General features: G+C 45.5%; 1 protein-coding gene across 3 annotated transcripts in view; it reads right to left on the bottom strand.

The window, feature by feature from the left end:
* The window catches only part of KLHL7 (kelch like family member 7), a 40,828-nt gene extending 27,145 nt beyond the window's left edge, over positions 1–13,683 (bottom strand). Inside the window, exons 1-2 of one of the 3 annotated variants that reach the window (XM_050938624.1) lie at positions 13,087–13,683; positions 523–625 (exon numbers count right to left, since the gene is read on the bottom strand). In XM_050938624.1, coding sequence (XP_050794581.1) covers positions 523–625; positions 13,087–13,206 — 223 coding nt within the window. In that variant the 5' untranslated portion in view covers positions 13,207–13,683. The remainder of the gene's footprint in view (positions 1–522; positions 626–13,086) is intronic. The other 2 variants (XM_050938625.1, XM_050938626.1) reach the window with 2 other exon arrangements.
* Between the last annotated feature and the right edge of the window lie 7,793 nt (positions 13,684–21,476).

The raw sequence follows: 21,476 nt of genomic DNA, 5'->3' as shown, positions 1-21,476 counted from the left end.
GATGTTGTGAAGGACAAGATTATAACACGGTTCAAAAAAGAACTAGATAAATTTATGGAGCATAGGTCCATCAATGGCTATTAGGCAGGATGGGCAGGGATGGTTTGCCAGAAGCTAGGAATAGAAGAGAAGGGATGGATCACTTGATGATTACCTGTTCTGTTCATTCCCTCTGGGGCACCGGCCATTGGCCACTATCCTCCATGAACTTACCCAGCTCTTTTTTGAACCCTGTTATAGTTTTGGCATTCACAACATCCTCTGGCAAGGAGTTCCACAGGAAGATACTTAATCACATGAGTAGCCCCACTGACTTTAACAAGAGGAGATAAAAAGGGTAAAAAGCAGAGCTGCATGAGAGAAGGAGCGAAATTAAGGAGAGAGGAAAGTACAAGAGCTTTCCCTCCGACTGTTTAAGAGCCAGTCTCGATTACCTTCTTCAGAGACCTGTAGCAAAAAGTTGTTAACTTTTTATTTTAAATATTAAAAACATTAAAATAAGCCAATTTTGAGAAGACTTACTAGTAAACATCAAGTTAAAAAAGTGACTGGCTGAAGCAAGCACAACACGATGAGCTGGGATCTTTCTTTCCTGTACCATGAGAATGACATCACAGAGAGTTTTCTAATAAAAAAGTAAAGATCAACTTTGTGAGAAATACACAGCAGAATATTATTATAAGAAACGTTTTCAGAAATCCATTGCTTTCTCTGCTCTCTGGCTAGCAGGCTCATCACATAATGGTAAAGTAAAAAACATAAGAACAATTAGTAGTTTAGATATGCCAAACAAAGGTGAAGGGAGGATCAAAGTTGAGGCTTACATAACAATCTTGGTTTACCCTGTTTAGCAAGACAATAACGCACCTTTCTATTGGAGACAAATAGATCACCCAAGCATCAACTCAAAAATACACAAGTTAAAGGGACAGTTTTCAGTTTAAAAGTTTCCACAAAGAAATTTTTTTTTACCTGCCATTGTCTAAGTAACATGTAAGATCACTGTTCTGAGAATTTTCTGTTTACTCAGGGCTTGTCTACATCACAAAGTTGCAGCGCTGGTGAGGGGGTTACAGCGCTGCAACTTAGGAGGTGTACACATCTGCAGGGCACCACCAGCGCTGCAACTCCCTGTTTGCAGCGCTGGCCGTACTCCCGTTTTGTCTCGGGTGTAGAGGATCCAGCGCTGGTGATCCAGCGCTGGTAATCAAGTGTAGACACTTACCAGCGCTTTTCTTGACCTCCGTGGAATAAGCAGGTATCCCAGCATACCTGAGGAAGCCTCTGGTAATCAAGCTGGTCTCCTTCCCCGGTTTGCTCTCGCGTTCCCCGAACCCCCGAGCTAGCAGGTCTCCTTCCCTGCGGTTTGCAGGGTGGTTCGGGGAACGCGAGAGCAAACCGCGGTGAAGCTGGTCTCCTTTCCCGGTTTGCTCTCGCGTTCCCCGAACCCCCGAGCTAGCAGGTCTCCTTCCCTGCGGTTTGCAGGGTGGTTCCGGGAACGCGAGAGCAAACCGCGGCGAAGCTGGTCTCCTTTCCCGGTTTGCTCTCGCGTTCCCCGAACCCCTGAGCAAGCAGGTCTCCTTCCCTGCGGTTTGCAGGGTGGTTCGGGGAACGCGAGAGCAAACCGCGGCGAAGCTGGTCTCCTTTCCCGGTTTGCTCTCGCGTTCCCCGAACCCCCGAGCAAGCAGGTCTCCTTCCCTGCGGTTTGCAGGGGGGTTTGGGGAACGCGAGAGCAAACCGCGGCGAAGCTGGTCTCCTTTCCCGGTTTGCTCTCACGTTCCCCGAACCCCCCTTGAAGCCGCCCAACAGCGCTGCAGTGTGGCCACATCTAACACCACTTGCAGCGCTGGTTGCTGTAAGTGTGGCCACTCTGCAGCGCTGGCCCTATACAGCTGTAGTAATACAGCTGTAACAACCAGCGCTGCAAAATTGTAGATGTAGACATACCCTCAGTTTGGTTGCCTGGTATATTTTGACAACACTGAATGTCTAGTCAGACAATTTTCCCATTTGTGTGACCTTTCACACAGTGACGGGAAGAGAAAGCATCTATACAACTAGAAAAGTTGTTGGAGCAAGAATAGTGTGTAGGGGTGGAATATATATAAACGAATAGAATTAAAGTTGGCATCCCTTTAAGACTGCCTTTAAGAACATGAACACTGACTTGAGTCAGACTTCAATGGGAACCGAGGACATACAGCATCAGGTTCTTATTGAATTCACTAGCATTAGAACTTCATTCTGAGGTACATGAAGTTCCCTTATTGCAAAAAAGTTAAACCAAAACAACCCATTAATATAGTGGGAAGGAAGTGTGCACAGTCAGAACTAGATAGGGAAAACAGAATGACAGTTTAAATAACCGATTATTTGAGTTTCAGTCAGATCCCTAAATGATCTTTTAGTAGTTTTTGGTTCACTCAGGAAATAACACAGAACAGAAGCACCTACAGCTACAATAACAGATTCATAAAAATAATGCATATGTCAAAAAAACAAACAGTTGTTTGAGTAACAACCATACACCAGAAAAATGTCCCTTTGCACATCTGTAGCTTAAAATACTTAAGCAATAACGACCAAATTTAGTCGTAAAAAAAGTTGTTCCAAACCCAAGGCCTTGTAGGCAAAACTTCAGAGCAAGTTCTTTTACAGATGAATTAGAAATTCTTAAACATATTTGGATCAAACAGAAATACTGTCTGACTTATGACAAGCATAACTGTAATATTCTGCATTTAATTCAGATGGTAGGGTCCAAGAAGGGACCAAAGCCAAGATTTTTAGTGACGATATTAAAAGCTGCCAACACTTTTGCACAACACGGGAAACACGACATGTTGTGAACTACCACTCCCTGCTTTGTTATGAAAAATAAGAATGCTGTCATTTGAAATTTACCTAGAGGTGGGACTTCTATACAAACAGGTCTTATTTCTTAGTCAGATTTTTCACTCAAAGGTGGTCGTTAATTTTTTCCTCTTAAAATGCTTTCCTTCACCTCCACCTGTCCCCCTCTGCCCCAGAGATGGAGGGAGTGTGTGAACACAAACAAAACTAAATACAACCCTCTAGGAGAGGGAAACTGATTTCAGCTTCAGTACAGAGCCTTCTTTCCTCTATTGCACACACGCTTGTTAGAGCAATTTAAGATGTCCATATTTGGAGCCTCCCAATCCTGATAATGTCTCCTTTTAATTAAAATTGGTAGTTTTATGGGATGAGAAATATTTCCACACTCATTCATTCCCACCCAAAGGTTCTAGAGCACAGGCGTCGACTCCATGGGTGCTCCAGGGCTAGAGCACCCACAGGGAAAAATTAGCGAGTGCTCTGCACCCATTGGCAGCCAAGCTCCCCCTGCCCCGCTTCTTCCTCCTCTCCTGAGCGCACTGCATCCCCGCTCCTCCACCTATCTCCCAGCCCGCTGTTAGCACGCTCCAGGAGGGAGGAGGAGGAGCAGGAACATGGTGCGCTCAGGGGAGGAGGTGGGGCCAGGAGAGAGATTAGGGGAAGGAGTTGGAATAGGGGCACTGAGGGCGCAGAGTTGGGGTGAGGACTTTGGGGAAGGGGTTGAAATGGGGGTGGGAAGGGGCGGGGCTTCATGGAAGGGGTGGACTGGGGGCAGGGCCGGGGCCAAGCATCTCCGAGAAAGATAGGAAGTTGGTGCCTCTGTTCTAGAGCATCAGACAATAGTTACAACTCAAGGTTCTAATTTTCAAATTCTTAAGCAGGTAGCTTCACTCACGTGAGTAGCTCCACAGAGTCCTTTGGGTTAATCACTTGACTAACTACAATTGCATGCATAAGAGTTTACTTTACAGACCATACATTTGATAAATTTTGAGCTGTTCTACTCTGTGTACTGAATACAGCATTAAGAACATTGCCCTGCCACCATTAGCTGAAGCAAGGGAAATGCAGAAATAAAATTATCTAAATTAGTAAAACTTGGAGCGGAAATAAAAAGCTATGTGGTACATTTGTTCAATGAGAGGTTCTCAGCAGGACAGCACATCATGGAGGTGAATATTGCCTGAAACAACAGCTCTGAGAGGCGTGAATTGCTCCATTCATCGCAGTAGGTATTCTCACTCCCCCTCCCCAGTGTCAGTGCTCATGAGCCTGTGCTATGAAGGGATCAAGCCCATTATCACCCCCAATCTCAGTACTTTGTGCCTGGTGCATGCTACAAACATGCCTGTTTTCAACTCCCCACCCAGAGGGCACTGGGAGATGGGGCTCAGACCCCCACAGAGAGATAGGGTCCCCCAGTTGCCAGCTCATATGTGGAAGGGCAGCGAGAGAAACTTCCCAGAAAAGTTAGACCCCCTTTTAAATTAGCTGTACTACTCAGGGCTTATTTCCGCAAAATATATAAGCCCTCTTGAGAGAGGCAGACAGTGGCAACATGCCTATAGATTTCTGCCAGGGATAGGGTTTGAATTTACAATGCATGGGAATTTACAATGCAGGTTCAACGGCCACAGCATTTCCCTTGAACCATCAAATTATTGTGAAAATACAGTGCAAATCCTCATTTCAACAGAGCCCTAGGGCTTGTCTACACTGGTAATTTACAGCACTGCAACTTTCTTGCTACGCCTCTCATGGAGGTGGGGTTTTTTTTTTTTTTAAGAGTACTGGAAGAGCTATCTCCCAGCGCTGTGCAGCAACCACACAAGCCACGTTAAAGCACCACTGTGCTTTAGCGTTGCCAGTGTAGACTAGCCCGTAGCCTTGCTGCACATGTGCATTTCATTTTCTCTGGCTCCACCTACTTTCCTAACTTAACCCTGAATATCTTCTACAGCAGTAGTTCCCAAACTCCCTTCCCTCCCACCCCCCAAAGATACTATTTTGAGAACAAAATGGTGTCCTCCAGCATGTTCCAGCCCTGGTTCAAGGGACAGACCCCTGCATAAACCACAGTGGACCCTCAGGGATACAGGGACACCAATTTAGAAACCACTGTTCTACAGCATAAACCTCCAAAGGGGCACTGAGTATCTTGCACTAGCTGAACTAAATCCCAAGTGACTGAGATCAGTCTGAGGGGAGGACAAGAGCCACAGTCTGAGCCCTAAGCATGGGCAAAACCCAGAAGCTTAGATTTTGTAAAATGTAGCACCCCTCGCCCCCAAATACAACATCTAAGGAACGCTTTGCTCAATGACCTCTAACTTGGTCTACTCACATTACCCGGCACCCTCATGTGTCACTGAAAATTTCAAGATAATCTGAGTAACCATGCAGATTTAAAACACAATTTGAGTCAGCCTTAGACCTGAAAGTGATGTTCAATCATAACTACAGTGGTGCTGGTGCTCTGCTATAATAAAGCACCATGCACTCATATGCCAATACATTATTATTTGTGTGTGTTGTGGCAGCATCTAGAGGCCTCAATCAAGAATTGGGACCTCATAGTGCTAGGCATTGTATGTACATGTATTGAGAAGATGTTCCCTGCCTCAAATTGCTTACAAACAAGGGATAGCACCATTCAGTGGCCTCAAATTGGTGTTGTGGGTGAATGGCACTCTACATAAACAACAAAAACCACCTTAATACCGGATGTTCTCCACCAGTACTACATTATCAGAACTGAAAGGCACATCCTCTGAATTATGGATGTGAAGGTATACTGAAAAATGGTTTATCCAAATGAGAACAAACAAAAGCATACATGTGGACAACCAGATACAACACTATTAGTCTGCCTATGAGACAGGACTAGTTTGCTGAACATATTAAATCAATTTGCACTGAGTACCAGAACTCAGTATACAGCCTCCATTTAAGCAAGCTTTTACTCTTTTCCTTTTTTGGTTATTTGAAAAAAACAAGTTTAAGCAGTGTGGGGGGAAAAAACTGACTTCTACAACATGAATTCATAACTTCTGGCCCACCACAGTAATACACAGATGATGGGCCAATGGGAGCGGAAAGGGACAGTGGAAAAGATGTGAAGGCCAAAAGAAAATTATTTCACTAGCCTGATGTCAGTTATTGGCAATCCGGGGCCTGATCCAACTCCCATATAAATCAGTGGGAGTTGGACTGGGCCTTTGGGAAGGTTCATGCTGGAGGAGTATTTACTTTCTACTAGTAAACATAGTATTGCACAACACCTAGTACAAACGGCTGTTCATGCCCCAGTTCCAGTCACCACACTATCTCTGGTTGTTGAGTCAGCTGTGGTTTTGGCTTCCTATCCACAACCTCAAAGGCACTTGAATCCTAGAATTAAGTTTGCTTTTGTGGAGTTGGTTGGTTGTTTTAAACAGAGTTGGCAGTTTTTAAAAGAGATACTATTAAGGGCAGACAAGCAAACTATCCCACTGCATAGGAAAGACAGGAAGTATGGGAAGACACCATGCTGGTTTAACCAGGAGCTCTTCAATGACCTGTAACTCAAAAGAGAGTCATACAAGAAGTAGAAACTAGATCAAATTACAAAGGATGAATATAAAACACCACCACAAGCATGTAGGGACAGAACTGGAAAGGCCACGGTACAAAACAAGGTTAAGCCAGGTAGAGGTAGAAAGAGTAACAAGAAAGCATTTTACAAATACATAGGAAGCAAGAGGAAGACCAGGGTCAAGGTAGGTCCATTACTCAGTGAGGAGGGAAAGACAATTACAGAAATCAGTCTCACAATATGCACAACGTGCCTCAGAAGGCATGTGACCAGGATTCATAACCAAATTTGGTCCACTGGTTGGATCATTAGTTTCCCTGGATTGTGTAATGATGGGTAGTGTGATGTGAACACTGATATACGTTCCCCCCCAAAATGCAGTGATGGCCTAAGTCTTAAATGCCTGCTTCGTTTCAGATTTCACCAAAAAAAGTTAGCAGTGGTTGGATGACTAACATAGTAGACATCAGCATAAATGGGGTAGGATCTGAGGCTAAAAGAGGAAAAGAACAAGTTAAGAATTATTTAGGGAACATCTTCACTAGCAATGTTAAAGCGCTGCCGTGCGTGGCTTGTGTAGTCACTGCACAGAGCTGGGAGCCCAGAGCTCTAAAAAAACCATGTCCATTAGGGGACTAGCTCCTAGCGATGGTGCTCTGTCTACACTGGCACTTTACGGCACTGAAACTTGCAGCACTCAAGGGGGGAGGGTGTTTTTTCACACCTCTGAGTGAGATAGTTGCAGTGCTGTAAAGTGCCAATATAGACAAGCCCCTAGGCAAGTTAGATGTCTCCAGGTCAATCATTTTTATTCTTATTGTCTCTGGAGTCTGGACCTTGAGTTCACCCTGTCCAAAAAATTTGGACCTTGACAAAAAAATAATTGACTACCACAGTCTAGATAATTGGAGCTCTGCATGGACACAAAATTTGTATTTGCATCTGATCCGTGATCCGCAAATGTGGACCGTGGATATCCACTGATTTGCAGGGCTCTATAGTTAATACTTAGTCCTGCCTCAGTGCAGGGGAATGGACTAGATCAGTGGTTCCCAAACTTGTTCTGCTGCTTGTACAGGGAAAGTCCCGCCAGGCCGGTTTGTTTACCTGTCGCATCCACAGGTTTGGCCAATCGCGGCTCCCAGCGGCCGCGGTTCGCAGCTCCAGGCCAATGGGAGTTGCTGGTAGTGGCGGACAGTACATCCCTTGGCCCGCGCTGCTTCCAAGCGCCTCCCATTGGCCTGGAGCAGCAAACCATGGCCAATGGGAGCCGCGATTGGCCGAACCTCTGGACACGGCAGGTAAACAAACCGGCCCGGCCCGCGGCGGAACAAGTTTGGGAACCTCTTGACTAGATGATCTATCAAGATCTCTTCCAGTCCTATATTTTTATGATTCACTTCCTCACAGAAAAAATAAATAAGTCTTCCTTTGCATCAAGGAGTCATTTTGGTTATCCTGGATGCTCTTGGACCAAGCCTGCAATAATTTGATCTTTTTCCAGTAGTGACTGGCATGCCTTGAATTCTGCCAGTTTGTCTGAAAGCCACTTCCAGGGTCATGATTTTGGACAGTCAGCCTAGATACCCATCAGGTTATTGGCCTAGCAGGATGATCAACCTAAAGACAAGGCTAGCACCAGCATTCAGCAATTCAAAAGAATAGAGGAAAACTCCGTAGCTCAGGGTTGGCCTTACCATGAGACAAACTGAGGCGGCTGCCTCAGGAGCCAGACTGTGGGGGGGGAGGGGGACACCACTAGGATCCAGAGTGTAGAAAACTGTGTCTGCTGCTGGTGCATATGTATTCTGTCTGCTCTAGATGCACAGAGATGGTGGAGTGCTGTGCTAGAGGAAGGAGGGCACAAGCGACGTAACAGGCAGGCAGGAGAAAAGGTGAGAGGGAATAACAAAAGCAGCAGGAGCTGCAGGGAGAGTGAGGAGGAGCCTCTTATGTACCTCTCTAGCACCCCCAGGAGCCTGGACTGATTAACACCAGCTCCTCAGGGAGCTTCCTGTTTTCTGCTGCTTCCCTGAACACACTTGAGGAGAACAAGCAGTTAATGAAGTAGTAGGAACCAGTTAGGCCCGTAAGACGCTGATATCTTCCCTCGCTCAGGCCCTGCTACCAGTCTGTTTATTTGTTCCCTTCAATTGAGTGTTGAGAGCCAATATAGCTGGCAGAGAACAGCAGGCATGTGTGAAAGAAGAAAACACCTCTCTGGGGCAGCATTCAGAAAAAGAAAGCAAGCAAAGGAAGCTTTTCTATCTAAGCAGGAAGGAGCTCTCCTGAGATACATAGACACAAACGTTCACGGTGAGCCTTCCGGCCCCAGTGAGGATGTGAGTGGTGAGGAGATGCCTGATCTTCCAGTTAGTCAGAGTGCAGGTGACCTGGCAGCTACTGCAGCATCCATATCTGCATCTCAAATGGATTTAACCATGCACATTCCTGAAGAAAAGTGTACATCAGAAAAGAGTGTGGTGGAGGTGCAAGAAACAGCTGCTGCTGAGTTTAGTTCCTTAAGTCTAGATGATCCAGGACTGTGGACCCACTTGAGCAAGTAGCCTGAAGGACTTACTTGTACTGCATGGGCCACAGCAAGTGAAAAACTTCATGTTCCTCAAAGACAATGAAAATAGAAGTTTTCATCCAATACATTACTGGTGTGAAATCCCCAATAGTGACAAAGTGAAGAGGCCATGGCTTATGTACTCAAAACCCCAGAATGTTGCATACTGTTTTTGGTGCAAACTCTTCCAGTCTAATGTTCCAGCCACATTGGGTTCTACAGGAACAAAGGACTGGAAAACTCTGGCAGCAAATCACCAGAGAGCATTCCATAAGTGGAAAGTGCTTGAGATGAGACTAAGGTTAAAGGCCACCGTAGACGATCAGCATCAAGAGAAGACTGCATCAGAGTCTCTTTACTGGCAAAATGTTCTGAAAAGGCTCATTGGCATTGTGAGAATGCTTGCTATCCAAAACCTAGCACTGTGTGGCACTTCAGATCAGCCATATGTGCCAAACAATGGAAACTTTCTTAAAATTGTGGAGCTGATGGCTGAGTTTGATGCTGTACTCCAGGAGCATCAAAGAAGAGTCACCAAAGAAATGTACACGCACCACTACCTTGGAAAAACAATTCAAAATGAGATCATACAGTTACTGGCAACAAAAGTCAAACAGAAGATTGTGCCAGATCTGAAGTCAGCAAGATATTACTCTGTTGCTCTGAACTTCACGTCTGACATCAGCCATATGGAACAAATGACTTTAATGGTGCATTTTGTAACAATAACAGAACCAAGTGAAAATGTCCCTGCAATGGTGACTGTCAGAGAGCATTTTTTAGAATTTATTGACATTGACGACATTACAGGAGCTGATTTGACAAATGTGCTTCTTAAAAAGCTGGAAGATACGGGAATTGCGATAGCTGACATGAGAGGTCAGGGCTATGATAACAGTGCCTACATGAGAGGAAAGAACAGAGGAGTGCAGACACAGATCTGAGAGTTAAACCTTCGAGTTTTTTTTGTCCCATGCAGTTCTCATTCTTTGAACTTGGTGGTCAGTGATGCAGTATCAGCGTCTAGTGAGGTTGCTGAATTTTTTATGTAATTCAAAGCATCTATGTATTTTTCTCTGCATCAGTGGCAAATTTTGAAGCAACATCTGGGAACATCCTCTCTGACACTGAAACCACTGAGTCCCACATGATGGGAAAGTCGAGGGGAGGCGATAAAGCCTAACAAACACCAAATTGGGAAGATAGATGAGGCCATAGTTGCCATTATAGAGGTTAATGCTACAACAAGAACTGTTCATGGGAGAACAGTGGCAGAGGGAAATGGAATCAGCAGCAACATGCATAACTTCAAATTTGTGTGTGGCTTAGTGTTGTGGCATGACATACAGTTTGAAATAAATGTTGTAAGCAAGGTGTTGACCTGGATATATCTAGAGCAATGGAACAACTGGACAAAGCAAAGTCATACCTACAGTCTTACCAATCAGATGAGGGATTTCAAAATGTTCTGAAGAGCGTACAGAAGTTGGCAGAGGAACTTCACACTGAAGCTATTTTCCCACTCATTCAAGAATACAAGAGTAGCCGAAGACGAAATTTTAATTAGGAGGCACGAGATAATCCCATAAGTGACCCCAAACAATTCAAAGTTGAATTCTTGAACCAGGTGCTAGATTGTGCAACACAGTCAATTGAAGAACGTTTCATGCAGCTCAAGGAATGCAGCAGTATATTTGGGATATTGTATGATATTCCAAAACTCCTCACTATACCTGAAGACGACCTATACCAGCAATGCAGGGCACTAGAGACAGTGTTGTCATATGATGATGTGCGATAGTGATGCGAGTGGTTTAGGTGATGAACTGAATGCCCTTTCAAGATAAATTTCAGCAGGATCAACTCCAAAGGCTGTTCTGGAATATATGTGCACAAATAAGATGACCACCCTCTTTCCAAATGCTTTTAAGTATCAGAGGGGTAGCCGTGTTAGTCTGGATCTGTAAAAGCAACAAAGAATCCTGTGGCACCTTATAGACTAACAGACGTTCTGGAGCATGAGCTTTCGCGGGTGAATACCCACTTCGTCGGATGCAACGAGGCGGGTATTCACCCACGAAAACTCATCCGACGAAGTGGGTATTCACCCACGAAAGCTCACGCTCCAAAACGTCTGTTAGTCTATAAGGTGCCACAGGATTCTTTGCCAAATGCTTTTGTTGCTCTGTGCATACTTCTAACACTTCCTGTAACAGTTGCCAGTGGAGAGCGCAGCTTCTCCAAGCTGAAGTTAATAAAAACACATCCACATTCCACAACAACACAGGAGAGGCTGGTCGGCCTTGCAACCATCTCAACAGAGCATGAGCTGGCCCAGACTGTGGACCTTCAGGAAGCAGTTCAAATCTTTGCAACCAAGAAGGCACGGAAAGCACCACTTTGATTATTTAAACAGATAAAAATGCCAGTGTTTACCATGCAGACAAGAAAAGTTACATTTGCTGCTCAGGCATTTGAAAGTTAAGTGTTACTTAAAATTTTTCAACAAGGCATTTTAAGTTATTAGTTCTCCTTTACTGGGGCAGGTAGCAGAGCAGTACCATGAGAGGAATTGAACAGAAAGAAGACAGATTTGAGACCTTCCAAAGTTTTGGCCCAAGCGAGGGTGCATGGGGGCATCAGTTGAGCTCATGTGTCAAAATGTTGTGGCCAGCCCTACCTACCAGGCTATAAACATGAGCATGGGCTTCTTAGGTAAGCAGTCAGATATAGCAGCCATGTAGAACAAGAAACAACATTTTGCAGGGTTGCCACCTAGAATTCTAACAGAATTTCAACTGATTCAGTTGACAGGATGCATATTTAGTTTTGGATCCACACTGGGAGAATACATACTAAAACACACCCAACACCCATTCCACCTACACCAAGCAAAAAAGACTTGACTGTGCATGTCCACCTCAATTCCAACTAGGGTGACCAGATGTCCCGATTTTATAGGGACAGTCCCGCTATTTGGAGTTTTTTCTTATATAGGCATCTACTACCCCTCTATTCCTGTCCCGATTTTTCACACTTGCGGTCTGGTCACCCTAATTCCAACAGCCTCTGAAAAAGGGTTGTGTGTTAGTAAAGTTTCAAGCTGAAATAACTGAGCCCTCTACTCAAACTTGATTTTTTGGCTTAGTGCAGAGAAGCCCTCAGATAATAAAGTGGATCCACTGCAGTAACTCTTCCTGTTTTTGTATTAGCAACAGACACTTGCATAACAATAACTGAACTTTCAATACAGGAAGATGTTCACTGTGCCACAGCACACAAGTATGTCAGCAGCTATTTATTATTTTTACAATGCTCAAAGCATGCTGGGTGCTGAGACTACTTATTGCTTGTATTTCATACAGCTCATTTTGTGACATCTTCCTCTCAAAATCCAGTATGTGCAAGGATTAAATAGAAACGAGTTTTGTCATCCCTAAACATTTTTTAGAAGCTCCACCAGATCTCTAGATTATTCTATATGCATATATTCATTTAATAAAGGATACTGAAGCCTAGTTGAGAAACTAGTTTTGGCTGGACTCAAACGCTGAATTGGTGGATTACCCCCATTAAAATACTTAAGAGCAGATGTTGGTTTAACACAACAACACTGAAAGTTATCTTAAGCAACCACCCTATAGATAGGGAGACATCTATGACAGGTCAAACAAACTTGAAATGTCTAGTGAATACAAGTGGGATAGCAGGATTCCTGGGATCAACATCTGACTGGATGTGTGCCCGTGGGAAAATTACTTATATGCTTGGTGCCTGTAAAATGGGAACAATTCAGACATCGTGTAGCTTACTAGGTTACAGTTTCCAATGCATACTCAAAGCTAGGCAGTTAAGTCAGCGGAAGCCCACACACACATCCAAACACAAAGGACAGGACTAATGATGACATGTTCTAACTACGATTAACGGGAAACTTGAGGTTGATATAGATCAGTTTACTAAGACTGGGACGTGATGATGTTGGCTACTAGACACTGGATATTGGATCCTATGGGCAGATTTCACCACGAACAGGGAAAGAACACAGGACGTTCTTCTCCTTCAGCTGTATCACCTGCCCTACCTGTTTTCGCATGGTATTCATGACTCCCATAAAGCTCGCCAGCAGTTTAGCTTCTTCTCGGGCTGCAAGTTTCTTCTCTGTTTTCTTCTTGTTGCTTTTTTCCGACCCAGAGGCTGCCATGCTCCCCTCCTCTCACCACCAAGAAAACAAAGGCTGGCAGGACTCACGCAGGCCCATGCACAGCAGCCAAAGGAAACCAATTATAACACACCGAACTGCCCTAACCAAGATACCAGACGGACGAGTAGGCTGCACAACCACGCACTACAGAACCTCCTGCTGTTTCTGCAACCGGGCAGGCAGCAGGGCGAGCCACCTGGGCAATCACCAGGCGCGGCAGCCGGAGGAGCCGGGCTGATCAGACCCCATGAGAAGCCGCAGGGCCAACCATCCCCTAGTGCAGACACCTGAGAACGCAGCCTTGGGCCCGCAACTGCAGCGCTCCGGCGATGGTGGGGGCGCGCGATACATCAATCGCCAGCGTTCGACCGACAGAACGCGAGCTCCTGGAAAAAATCCTACATAATTCCCAAAGGGAGCGGACCGGTGCACACTGACGTCATATAACAGCGCGAGGTCTGGCTCTAGTCTCCTCCTACCTCCCGCCCCCCACCCCCCGGGCGCTCCGGAGCCAAACAAACAAAGGACGAGGAGGCGGAACGGGTCACGTGCATTCACAGGGGCGGGGGAGGCGGGTTGAGTCAAGTGTGCACGGGCACGACTGAGCGTGCTGAGCTGAGGGGAGCCTACGGGGTAGTGGGTGCACGTGTCTGTGCTTTGCGGAGGGGAACAGGCCTGTGCAAATCCCTCGCCTTTTACTGTGTTATCCGAGTTGCCAGCTGCAGAGCTTCGGAGGCATGCTGTGTTTAGGGGAAAGGGTGAAAACTGGTTCCTGATGGGTTTTGTCCTCTCCCTCTCCCCTTTTATGGAGGAAACAACTAGTCCCTGCTTGGGCACCAATCCAGCCAGGAGCATACTGGCACCAGGCTGTGGTCACAATCACAGTCATCTGCCAGAGTTTGAGAACAAGTGTTAACTGCTGTGCTTGCACTTAAAAAAAAAATCTGATAGGTCCTGGAACAATAATGCCATAAATACCTGGATCCTGCCAAATTTGTGACTAGTCTGCCTCCCCCTCCCCCTCAAATCAAGATTTCAGCACATCCCTTTAGTTTTAACTTAAATGTTGTGTTTGTGTAAGGGGACTATTATTCCCTTACTGATATTCAGGGGTGGTGTTTTGGTTGGCTGGCTCCCAGCACGAAAAGGGGAAGGGTTGATGGGAGATCAGGACTCTTACGACTGACAGTCCCCAGGAACAATGGGCAGAGGCTAATGTTCCAGGTCAGCCTGATTGACAGGGTGGACAGGCTAGTCAGGAGGCGGAGGGGGGGGGGGCGAGGGGGGGGAATGTCCTCCAATTGAGCTGGAATTGCCTGGGTCAGAGGGGGTCCAAGCTGAGCTGGGGAGCAGAGCTGTGCCAGAGACACCTCCCAGGGAGAGAGCAGATCCTGTGCTGGTAGAAGGGCTGCAACCACAGGGCCAGGTGTGAGCAACTGGGGCCAGCCAAGGGGGGACTTTGGGCAAAGGGCCCAGTGTGGAAAGATACCCCCAGCCAAGGGTCCTTGCAGGCCAGGCTAGGTGGGGAATCTTAACCCAACAGGGAGCTGACGCTGGGAAAAAGGGTCCCACCACCCAAAAGCAGGAGGTGTGTGGCCACCACCATTGCAAGTGTCCAACCTGCACCATCCCTGCAGCATAGCCAGGGCCTGAGAAGACCTGGGACCTACAAGACACAGACTGTGAAGTGCCCTGATGTCCAGAGACACTGTCTGTAATGTTCCCTGCCACAGAGCAGGGTGATGTGTTTTCCTTTAACCTTTCCCATTTTTCCTTATTTTTTAAAATTAATTGTTAATTAAGCAACTTGTATTTGCTTTAAATTGTATGAAATGATCAGTGCGTCAGGGAGATGCCCAGTGCAGAGAGAGTACCCTGGAGTGGGGACAGCCTAGCCCCTGTCCTAGGTGACCACAGTAGGGTTGGGGGTTGAGCCCCTAGGAATCCTGGGCCCAGCCTTGTTGGGGTTATGAGGACTCTGCCAGACAGGAGAGTGGAAGGGGAGTCCTCAAGGGCAGGGAGGCCTCTGGATAAAGGAAGTGTGAGTGAGGACTCAGATCCTTTTGCTAGCCCAATTCACCGGGGTAGTGCAGAAGCCAGGAACGTTCCCCACAATAGCAGGACCATTCCCCTGCTTACATTTGTATTCTGCTGGGTATGGCTAATTTTGGCTGCATAACTGTCCCTCCCCCCAGTCAGGGGTGGCTCTATGTATTTTGCTGCCCCAAGCACAGGAAGCAGGTGGCTTTCAGCGGCATGCCTGCGGGAGGTCCACTGGTAATGCACATTCGGCGGCATGCCTGTGGGAGGTCTGCCGGTCCCTGCCGCCGAATTACTGCCGAAGCCATGGGACCGGCGGGCCTCCCGCAGGCGTGCCACCGAAGGCAGCCTGACTGCCACCCTGACAGCGACCATCAGGCTGCCCCCCCTGCGCGGCTTGCTGCCCCAGGCATGCGCTTGGCACACTGGTGCCTGGAGCCACCCCTGCCCCTACTTTTAGCATCTAAATTTAGTACATAGATATGCAGCACGTCCTAGTCCACCAGGAGAAAACAGATATCAGAGTATCATGGTACAAAATCTAGCTGTTCCAAGTTTTTGCAGCACTGTTATGCCAGGATGCATTGGAGTCTGGAGTTTTTTGATGCATCAGAAGCAGCTAGACTTGCTGAGTCAGTGAAAATTTGGGTGTTGGGTTAAAACTGGCAGGATACAGCTTTTACCTAGAGGATAGTCCCACTTTGACTTGTAAATGCTCTACATTTAATTCCATGCTGCCAAGGTTTTATAACTGAGTAACCCTGTGATTTGTAGGAGAAAGGGATTTATATATGACCATCTGTCCTTTAGTTTAAGGAACATATATTTGGTTCCTAATATGCTTATCCTGTACTAAGTCACTATGATATACTTTGTCCTGTGCTGCAGCAATAATCATATGTGACTGAGTAGTACACAAACTATTTTGTATAAAAATCCATATTATACTATAGAAATCAGATTTGGTATTTTATCATTAGGAGATCACCCTAGGATAAGATAGTGACAAAGATACACGTAGGTGCTAGAGTGGGGGCATGCTGATCTTTCTGAGAGCTATGTGGAGCTACAGCACACAGGGAGTGGGGCCAACCCCTGACTCTGCTCCCTTGGTAGGAGCTTGAGGGCCAAATTAAAATGTTTGGAGGGCCAGATGCAGCTCTGATGCTGTAGTTTGCCAACCCCTGATCTAAGTGCTTATATGGCCAATATCAACATATAGTGTCTGAGTGCCTCATGAGTATTTAAAAATAGACCAGCCCACGGGACAAATAGCTTTATTAGTTCATGGTGGGCTTTGTGTGTGTATATAATGTATTGAAGACAACCTACCATAAGTCAAAAAGATGAGTTTTATATTTACAGCTGAATACAGGGAAGTTAGTAACTGGAATGCATCAGAAACAGATGGATCTTCATGGATTCCCTCTTCCGCTGAAAACCAGATAGTTTACTTGTATATGGAAAATGTTGCTAAAAGACAAGGGGAATTTTTTTTCTTGAAATCTAGGACCTTGGCACACATTTTTTTCTTCATGATTGAGTAGGATTTTCAGCCTTAAGAGGAAAATGGGAAAGCGTACAACATAAGGCACACATGGAAAGTCTTTTATTCAGAATTTTGAGGTGGGGATTGGAAGAATACCTGTGTACTTCCAATCCTCTTATATGGATCGGAAGCATGGACATTGCTTAAAGAATTCATCAGGAGACATTTTATATGCATTGGTAATGGCAATTACAGGGCATAAGATGTTTGATTTTATCAGTAATAGGGAGGTATTATTGAGAACTGTCCTTGAGAAGATAGAAATCATTGGTCACCAGTGGCAGGCACTTTTTGGTTATATAGCCCCATCGAAGATAAAGTGCCCACAATTGAACCCAGAAGATCAGACTTGAGGTCAGGAGGGGACATTGTCCGGTCCCAGGCTGGTGGCAGTTATAGTCTTCAGCGATTAGCCTAGCTGCACCAGATCAGTGATAACCCTAGGAAGCTTTCAGAGGCCTAGAATAAAGCTCTACAATGTGACCATGGACATTCAGCACCATAGATCCTCACCATGTAAGCGTGGTGGTGTTGATTGGAAATCATAGAAGTGATAGAGCTACCCATTACAAAAATAAGAAATTGTCATATAATTTAACTGAAAAAGAAATAGGCAACTTGCTGTGTAAATTGGTATATTATGCAATTAAGATAATTTTACCTATAATAATTAGTACTGGTATGGCACATAGTTTGTACAGGGCTTTGAAAACAGTGTCTTATATTCCAATCCACAAACTGAGGTTATAAGAGACATTTAGATCCTCCCAAAAGAGTATTTTATCACAGGATTGGGTGGGAAAATAGTTGGACTGGCACAAATGACATCTTTTTCAGAGCAGTCTCAAGAACTGCATTGTATTACATTTTGAGCTTTCAACTAATACTGTTGAACAGGTTTGTGCATTATTCCTGTGTATCCTGAAATGTTAAAGTGCACATGTTTGGTTACTCCAATAACCTCTAATCCATAGCATTGTAGAAATATGTAAACCAGCCTCTCTGTTGGTGCAGCAGTAGTGTGCTGGCATGCAGATGACTAAGCTTACTTTCCTGCATTTATTCTGGCAGCTATGTATGCAAGATCAATACTTTTTTTTTTTTAATACAATAAGAGGAGGGTGGAAGGGTTGGATCATCCCATGGGAATCTCAAAAATTATTCAAATGTGTCTAAAGATTAAGATGTTTAGAAATATTTAAATTTGAGCAAAACTCTATGATAATACTCATGAATAGGCACAAACATTAACATCCCCTTGTTGAACACAAACTGATTTTAGTGTCCCTGGCCTTTTTGTGGGGGCATAGGAAGTAAAGTGGGGCCACCACCTTGTGTGCCCTATGCAAGGAACAGGGACAATATCAGCCTCTGCACTCAGGGAAGGGCAAGGAGTGCTATGTACCCTGAAGTGTAAATTTCCCCAGAGAGGTCAGGGAGATTGTGGGTCTACTGCTCCACTACAACAGCCTGTGGAGCTGGCTCAGTGTATTCAGAGGAGTGGGTTTCATATTGCCCATGTGCATCAAGAAGATCTCACAGGAATTACCCCAATCAGAAACTCCACCTTAGTTTGGTACTGTCACAGGATGACTAGCTCCTTTGAGGGGAAATGGGACCAGCTGTGCCTGTTTCATAATTAGTGGCTTCCTAGCCTAAGGGGGTAGGACTAATTGGGATAAGGTGGGAGACTAATGAACAACTGGGCCTCAGGAAAGGGTAGAGAGCATAGTTTGGAAGAGGAACCAGAAGGATCTATTTGGGATTCTATGGCCCTGGAAGAATCAGGGGAGTCAAGACCCTATCCTAGATCAAGGATGACTGAAAGGTAGCCTAGAAAGGCTGATGTTGTGAGAGGGATTTAGGGAAGCAATCTAGGAGCTAGTGAAGCAAAAGAACTTTTGTTCAGACTTCAATTACTCTGAAAGGGAATGGAACTCTGATGGTGACCTAGCTGGAGATCTGGGCCCTGTGAATTCCTAGCAGAGAGAAAAAACCCTGGGGAGGGAAAACTGAGGCAGACTGCTGTAAAGCCACCTAAGGCCAAGAGGAGGTGCTTAGGAGGTGGCTGCCTGAGCCCAGGGACATTTAAAAATGTCAAAAATTGCACAGCAGTCTGTGGGGGCAGGTTGTTGATGGGTGCCAACTTTCTCTCCCCATGAAAAAAACATTGCCTCATCTCTCTTGATCTTTTCTGAGCTGTGTCGAGATTTAAGGGGATTTGTATTTGAACAATGTTTCTTTGTTGAATTGGCATACTACTTCTCGCACAATTTGTTATTAAAAGTTTTTCTAATGGCTTGTCTTGAAAGGGTGTTTCATTGTTACCTTGAATAAATGACTTATAGTCTGTTTCTAGTGCTGTAGAGCTCTTTGTTCTACATGTCTGTACACATCCAGCATTGAGGCTCGGCCCTGTCAGGTGCAGCTGGGAGCCAGGGCGCCTCGCTACCAACAGCAAATAGGTCAGGGTTCAGACCCTTCAGCAGGCATTAAACAAACCAATAGTCTATAAGCTCAGGCCCTGGGTCAGAGCGGGGCAATAAGCAGTTCAGAGCTCAGACCCTTCAGCAGGGGTTGAGTAAACAAATAGTTTATAAGCCCAGGCAAAAGGCCTCCTCAGGCCAGCGAGAGGGGGAGTCTGCCACCCTTGGAAGAGTGGCAGGGGGAATGCAGGCCCTCCTACTCCACTGCATTCCAGCCCAGGGCCTTAGCAGCAGCTGAGACTCACTGCTGTCAGTGGGGATTCGGGCTGCAACACACTGACATTGGTTCAGGCTCTCCGGGAGAGAAACCAGGGTCGGCTACCCCCAGGCCACTTCTGACCTCCCCCTCTCTGGGTACCTGTGTCTCGCCAGCATCTTCCGGTGGGTCCCAGACCATGGGTTCCTCAGGACACAGGGTATCAGGCATGGGGAAACTCAGGCAACTCTGCAAAACACCAGGTACCCATGTCTGTTCTCTTTGGCAACTAGCCTCCAAGTGAGCACCAGGGCTGGGCTTTTATACTTCCTGTCCCGCCCCTTGACTTCCGGGGGATGGGAACAGGTGGCGGTAGCTCCGCCCACACTGGCGGCTGCAGTGGCTCGGCCCTCTCAGGTGCAGCTGGGTGCCAGGGCGCCTTGCTACAATGTCTATTTCCTTTTTTCTTGCAGAAATAGTTCCTTAGTTTTCTTCCTATGCAATTATGACTTATGAGTCTATGACCAAAGGAAAATGGGAACTTCTTTTCTCTTACAAACTTGCTGAGCTGCAGTTTTCAACTGAAGTTGGTGCTAGCTGTTTAAATAGCACTGGAGTTTTAAAAATCACCTCCATGTATGGAGGGAGGGGGAAGTGGGTTTGTGCCCTCTTTTGCTTTTTCATGATATAGGAGGAACACCTGTATTTAATTTTTTTCCGCATCTTTCTTTTTACACAAGGTGATCAAATTTTGTTCACTTTTGTCTTTCCTGGAAGACTCCATGCTTAACTGGGAGAACTAGTGAGTTGTGACAGAGATACCTGATTATCTGAGAGATGAAGTGATTTGTATTCAGACTATGTGAACCACTTTGTTTTTTAGCCCTAATTTAAATCAAGAGCCTGGTAAACAGTCAGAGGAAACACTCTTATTAAAGTTCCAGTGACTTTGACTGATATCAATTGTTAAGTTATCTGCTTCTCTCTGATAGTTCAGTATGTGCGTTCAGTCAAGCACAGCTCTTCTTGTAACTGACTACATTCCTGTTCTAGCTTGTTGTGGAATAACTTCTTCTCAGGGCCACCCTAGGGATGCAACTATGACAAACCATGTAAATATTCTGAAAATAATCTCCTTATGGGAAGAGATAAAACAAACTATTACAAAAGGAGGAAAAAACCTGAATCTTGCTTGGCTGACCTCTTGGTCAACCAGCTGTTGGGTGGGGTGAAGTTATTGCTGTAATAGTACTTATTACACATTATCCCCTCCGATCACGGGTGTTTGACTTAGATTAAACATTTTTGTTTGGTTTTGTTAGTGTATTAGCTAGCTCAAGATCTTTTCTTAAAGCTAGCTTGTTCACTCTCTGAGGAAGGATAAATATCAGTGTCATCTACCGTCCATACTAAACCAATTTACTTCCCTGGACCCACCCCTACAAAAACAACATTGCACGTTGTAATGACTTCAAACACTGCAGCATTTATTACTAGTTATGCATTATAATATCATAATTAGCATCTCTGAAGTATAATGGCCTGGTAGGCTACTGGTAATGCAACATGCTGTCATGTGGAAGACTAACATGTGAGTCCAAGGTCAGGTCCTCACTTCCTGGGCCAGCAGGATATAGGGGTACTGCAAAGGTTCCAGACAACAAGGGCCAGTCTTCCTTGAGTGGAGGAAATATGGGCCAGTAGTCTTGGTGATGTAGGATTTGTAGTAAGGCCAGTTGCTGAGTGACAAGAATAATCTACTGGAAGATGAGGTATGTTTGACAGTCACCTTTTCTGGACTGGCTTTGTTGCAGGGGTTCTGTATCATGTCCAACTTGGCAAAAGCTTCTACCTGCATTCTTCCACATAGTTTAAAAAGTAAACTCAAAACTACAAAATACAAACCAAACTGGGTTGCTCCTGTATTTCCTCAGCACTCACTGCCCTGACTTCTAAACACAGAATGCCCATACTGCTGTCTTCTGTCTAGAACTAATCC

Source organism: Gopherus flavomarginatus, chromosome 2 (assembly GCF_025201925.1).
Source record: "Gopherus flavomarginatus isolate rGopFla2 chromosome 2, rGopFla2.mat.asm, whole genome shotgun sequence".
Taxonomy (NCBI): domain Eukaryota; kingdom Metazoa; phylum Chordata; order Testudines; family Testudinidae; genus Gopherus; species Gopherus flavomarginatus.
The sequence above is the reverse complement of the archived record's forward strand: the minus strand, read 5'-3'. Positions and strand labels throughout refer to the sequence as shown.